Here is a 6000-nt window from a genome sequence, read left to right as displayed (position 1 = left end):
GAGCCGCGATGCCGTTCCCCAGCTCCGGCACGGACGATGCCTTCGACTACCTCTTCAAGATCATCCTGATCGGCGACTCCAACGTGGGCAAGACGTGCGTGGTGCACCGGTTCAAGATAGGGCAGTACAACGAGAAGCAGCAGAACACCATCGGCGTCGACTTCACCGTGCGCTCGATGGATATCGACGGCAAGAAAGTAAAGGTCGGTGGCGGGAGCGAACCCGAGCCTCCTGGCGAGCAGCACCTTGGTCGTGCCATCCTTCCCGTGCAGGTGCCAGGAAGTGGCGGGATGCACAGCATCTCCTGCTCGGCCCTGCTGAAGGCAGCTGGAGAAAGCTGACTGCCTTTCTAACCAGGGTAGTTTGCTAGTGGAGCTTTCTCTCAGGAAGATGCCCTGGGGGAAGCAGTCACCCTAATTTGGGTACATACTTGCTCTCGTGACTTCTCTGCTTGAGAAGAGGACTCGTGCGTTGCGTGCAGGGAGTTCTTTGGAAGACGGCTCTAGTTGGGAGGGGATGTCTCTTCCCTCCAGAGGTGTGGGGGTTTGAGCTGGGACACCAAGGAGGGAAAATCCCCAAAGTTTGCAAAGGCTCCACTTTGATGTATGCTTAATTTGAAGGAAGAAGACTTCCAAGACAAACACCAGAAGAAATTGTCAGCTAGAACTTCCCTCTGTGTGCAGATGAAATTTTGGATGCTTGCCCTTTATATATAGATTTGCTCTGCCCAGTCCTGTATTAGGGTTCTTTGCTGTTCTTTTGCTATTAAAAGCCTGTAATGTTCTACATCTTTTACTACAGTTGTTGAAACTGGGCTTCTTGGCCTCTTTGCAAAGCTGGATTTACCCTTGCAGCTTCCTCTTTGGTCTGTGTAGATTGACTTTACAGGCTTGTAAATGGCTTTTCAGATCTAGAGAGGGCAAAGCCACACTGGTGTAGTAGAGTGAGCTGGGACAGGTCTGGCTGCCTTCTAGACAAAGGGTTTCAAATGCTGACGGCAAGCACGTAGGAAAGTGATATTCACGGGTCTTTACAACTGCTGTCCTTTCTCTTACAGATCCAAGTGTGGGACACAGCCGGTCAAGAGCGCTTCCGGACAATAACCCAGTCTTATTACAGGAGCGCCCATGGGGCCATCCTTGCCTATGACCTTACTAGGAGGTCCACATTTGAATCCATTCCTCATTGGATTCATGAAATTGAAAAGTATGGTGCTGCAAACTTGGTCATGATGTTAATTGGTAGGATTTTAGTTTTAAATCTTGTGTTATGTAGCTTTTTAATATAAAATCTCCCTTGTTTCCTACCACTACTTGAAGCATCTATACACTATGCATTAAGGAAGAATGCAGTTCTAATTAAAAGAGATCACAAAGTGTGTCAATTTAGCCTAAGCTTAAAAAAATGAGGAAAGTCACAGCCTGGTCCTGTCAGGACCAAACCCATTGCAAACAGCAAAACCTTTTTCAGTTGTTCCTTTCCTGTTGGAATAACACAACAAGCTTTGGTGCCAGGCTGGAGGCAAGGGACCACCTTGTTGAGGTTAGAATTGCAATAAGCCTGACGCTGTACTCCTGATGCACAGGAATGTAGCAGCTCAATAATTCAAGGTGAAGGGGAATGCACAGAGCAACACAACTCCCGGTTCTCATCTTTCTTCTCTGTTCTCTTGATATGCATCCACATTGCTCTGTAATGGGATTCCGAGCAGGTAAGACAATAGATGGGGAGACGGCTTTTGCAGAGCGTGGAGCAGTCTGCTTGCATTCCCCTAGCACTCAGGAAACTGCCTCCTGAGGAAAGCAATGACTAGCAATTGCCAGGAATGGAGCTGGTAGGAAGCCGCGTGGTTCCTTTCCCTTGGGTTTCATGGTTATTATTGCTCTTCCTTTCCCCAAGGAAGAAGCTGCAAGTGAGAGCGCTGGTGTGGTGAGACGCCAGAGCGTTTGTTTACATTCCCGAGGCTGAGCTGTCGCAGTGTGCAGAGAGCAGCGCATGCAGCCGTCGCAGCCCGGGCTGGGGCAGCGCTGAGCCCCAGGCAGGGCCCCTGAGCTGCTGCCTCTGTTCCCAGCACCTTCAGTGCTTGTGCTGCGGGGGTTCCGCCTGTCCTTCCTCTGGAAGAAGCACACGATAAGTTCTGACCTGCGTCTAATGCAGTGCTTGGAACTGGGGGCAGCGGAGGTGTAAATCACTACACTTTGGCAGGGTTTTTCTAACTTCTGTCATGAATCTAAAGGACGAGACTTATCTGTGTGTGGTGGAGGCTGGTGGTGGTTGTTGGGGTTTTTTTAAAGAGATAAGTTCTGAAGTTAGTAAAAATAAAGCTTTTGTTAAGGATCCAGCTTGGTGCTTTCTTCCAAAGCTGGTGCTGTTTGCTTTACTTACTTTGGCAGAAGTCTTTGTACGTTTAATTACACTTAGTCATGTTATACACCTTTCTAGCAGGAGGGTAAGGCTAAGAAACCTAACTTTCCTATATGGAACTGAAGGAGGAAAAGGTGGGTGGGTTCTTTTTAAGAAGGCAAATAACCCTCAAGCTGGAGCTTTTTAGGTTTTTTTGGCTGTTTTGCTGGGGTTTTTTTCTTTTGTGGGGTGGGTTGGCTTTGCGGGTTTTTTTGGTTTTTCCTTTAGAAGAACTGAAAGGGACTTAATGGGAGGGTAGTTGGCTTACATATGCTTCAAATTCAAGACATGAATTTCATGAAGAGCTGTCTTGAAACTACAAATGTAGACTTCAGCCAGCTACTAGAACTGATGAATCCACACGTGCAGCAACTGCCTAAATATACAAAGGTATTTTGTCTGAGGTGTTTCATGGCTTCTGGTAGATTTTCACTAAAGTGCTGCAAGTAGAAGTTTAATCTATATGTGCAACAACAACTTAAGTAGATATTGTAGGCATTAACGTAGCTGATCTGAATTCTTGGTTTTTTACATAATCTTAAAATATTTTTTTTAAAAAATATTCAACTTAAATGCTATTTAACATTTAAACCCACTAGGGAATAGGACCAACAGTTGCTGCCAAATAATCCTTTAGCCCCACTACCTACACTAAGTAATTAGATGAACACAGGTTTTTAGTTTTTTCTTGGATTTCGTCTCATTTGCTGTCGTATGATTTGCTGCAGTTTTGATCCGCGGTCTGTATTTGTGGCTCTGATGTACTCACATCTTGTTCTTTCCAGTAACTCTTACTCCCAACATAAATCTATTGTTTAACAAAACTGAATTAATGCATGGCATTTAAAAATAAATTTCTGAAAGACTAAGTGATTGAAGTATCTCTTTGCCTTCTTTTAAGGGAACAAATCAGATTCGCTGGACAAGCGCCAAGTGCTGTTTGAAGATGCCTGCACCCTGGCAGAGAAGCATGGGCTCTTAGCTGTGCTGGAGACATCAGCAAAAGAAGCTCAAAACATAGAAGAGGTGTTCACATTAATGGCTAAGGAGCTGATAGCCCGAAATACCTTACAACTTCATGGGGAGAACCCTCCAAACAGCTTCAGTCTTGACTCCAGGCCAGTGATTGCCAGTCCAAGTGTGGAGAAGACCCAGTGTTCCTGTTGAAGAGAGACTTCAGGGAGAACTTGGAAATTGCCATTCTTCTGAGGCTGTTTGATTCAATTTTATTCAGTTGATGAAAGTGTTCTATGTGGCCTCAAGCCACCTTTTGATATTTCTACCTTGCAGTTTGGCTTGTGAGTATTTTCAGAGATCATTGTTGCTGTTGGTAGCACAGGTTGCTTTGAACATAGCAACTTCTGAGCTGAGAGGACTCAGGAAGCTGCCAGCCCTTGCCTTAACCAAAGAGAACTATAAAAATTATTGCCTTTAATTATATCCTTACATGTCTTTCTGGCTGTGTCAGAAGATAAATTTGCACCAGAGCTCTGCACTGACCCTTCTAAGCTGCGTTGCTGGTTTTAAATACAAGCACTTTCCTCTCTGCCAGTGGCTGTAAAAAGTCTGACACGTGCTTGGACAGCACTAACCCACTCCTGCCTAAACTTTCATTTAGGAGCTCTCCTGATGTCAGGCAGGTAGCCACCCATCCCAAGGAGCTTAATAACATTTGTGAAAGAGTACAGGATTTCACATCTGCCCTGAGCTCCTCACCAGACAAACCTGGAGACATCTCTGGGGTTGCGTAGCAGGCAGAATATGATACACTTCTTCCTGGGGTGAGAAAAGTTGCCTTTCACTTTGTTATAGTCAGGATTGTTTCCAATCCTGATCTGCATCTTGCTACATGGACTTGCTGGGAGCAGCGAAGCTTCCAGTGAAAGGACCTTTTTTTTCATTCCTTCCTGCTAACCTTGTCCTGCTTTTGATGTGCTGATTTTAACCAAAAGCCTTCTGTAGCTTGTGCGATGGGCCAATGGCAGCCTGAGAGTTTTGCCTGTAGATTTTCAAGGGAGTGTGAAAGATGGGTGCAAGCTCCTGTAAAACTCAGCAAGGGGTAAGATGGTTTAAATTAGGTAAAAAATTAAAAATTTTAATTGTGTTAGGGTGGTAAGGCAATGGTATGGGGTGCACCAGAGAGCTACCCTAGGTGAATTATCTGCTACTGCCGTGGAGACTGAACACTGTGGTAGCAATGGAAGGGTTTGGATTGCTCCTCCCAGTTGCAAGCTCTGCTACTTGGGGCTTACTTTTTCTGTATACCTGAGCTGAATGAAGGCTTTGGGCTGAGGCTTTTTTTGGTGAGGGTCTTGAGGGGTTTTTTTCTGTTGTTTTTTTGCAATTTTTTTTTCCCAGTAGATGGAAACAGGGAAGGAGGAGGAGGAAAGAAACATCAGATGAAGTTTTTTTGACTGCAGTCCATGTGCACCAAAGTGTATCACTTAGTCACTGTTAAGCTATGAACTGCAACTCAAACTCTGTAATGATAAAACACAGTTTGTGTTACATGCAAAGCAGCCTTGGGAAGGCTGGAGTGTTGCCAGCTCTGGCCCTCTTTCCTAAGTCCTTGAAAAATAGGGAAAAACATGTAGCAAGTATTGCTGGAAAATCTTGTCTGAGAAGCACAAAAAAAAAAAATAAAGGAGAATGAATCGTTGAATAATAGTCTTGGATATATTTCTAATATTCTTAATGCTTTCTCTGGCTAGATTCTTTGCTATTACACGCAAAGAGCAGGGGTTAATGCAGGTCTGTGTAAACTGAGGGAGGAATCATCCATGCTACTCTCTTTACTATAGCCTGCTGTGGAGAAAGCTTCATCTTCAGGCTTCCTCCTTCTCATGTTTACTTTTTAAATCTTTATTCCTTCTTCATTTTTACTAGCCTAGTACTTGCATTTCGGTTTGCACATTTAAGCAACTGTAAATACCATAGCCTTTCAAAGTGGCAAGCCAGCTTCCAAACAAACTAGTTTCTACAGCTCTTGTCACTACAAAAGCAGTCAAATGTAAGCTTAATATTTCTATTCCTGGTAGTAGTTTGTAATCCATCATTTTTGGTTTTGGTGTTTTTTTTTTTTTTTTGTAGTATCTTCCAGAAGACTGCAATAGAAAAAGTATTGCTTTCATCTCCAGTTACAATCTTTCATTGGTCAAGAGTTACAGGAAGGATGGTACCAGCAGTGTGTTAACTTTGCACGGTTCATTTGGTTTACCATCTTAATTAGCTGCTACTGTATGAAGTTATTTTGCTTACCCTCACTATGGAGACTTCTGCAGGCTGATGTGATCCTGAGTGCCCAGCACTGCCAGCTTACAGGGCTCTTGCCATTCCCTTCCCCCACATATGGAGCTACTGGCAAAGCAAGACCTTCCTTGGCAAAAAGCTGTGCAACACAGGATCAGGGAGAACAGGCTTGTGACTGTTCCCTTTCCTTTAACAGGTCTAACAAGCTTCCTGCTCCTCCAAGAAACTAGTTTTAGACACCTACCCATTGTGCAGCAATACCAGGAGTGTGACCTCTTTTGGTTGGTTCCATTTGGCATTTTCCAGGAGGCCTTTGGGCAGTTACACTGAATGGTTTCCACATGGTCG

The 6000-nt window shown here is 44.4% G+C and overlaps 1 protein-coding gene across 1 annotated transcript; it reads left to right on the top strand.

Moving 5' to 3' along the window:
- Positions 1 to 6: 6 nt before the first annotated feature.
- Positions 7 to 5070, top strand: RAB19 (RAB19, member RAS oncogene family). The gene is made up of 3 exons (XM_008642420.2): positions 7 to 203; positions 1058 to 1241; positions 3305 to 5070. Exons 1-3 carry the CDS (start codon positions 9 to 11, stop codon positions 3568 to 3570), a joined length of 645 nt encoding a protein of 214 aa, XP_008640642.1. The 5' UTR covers positions 7 to 8; the 3' UTR covers positions 3571 to 5070.
- The last annotated feature ends 930 nt before the right edge of the window (positions 5071 to 6000 follow it).

Source organism: Corvus brachyrhynchos, unplaced genomic scaffold (assembly GCF_000691975.1).
Source record: "Corvus brachyrhynchos isolate BGI_N302 unplaced genomic scaffold, ASM69197v1 scaffold209, whole genome shotgun sequence".
NCBI classification, from domain to species: domain Eukaryota; kingdom Metazoa; phylum Chordata; class Aves; order Passeriformes; family Corvidae; genus Corvus; species Corvus brachyrhynchos.
The sequence above is the reverse complement of the archived record's forward strand: the minus strand, read 5'-3'. Positions and strand labels throughout refer to the sequence as shown.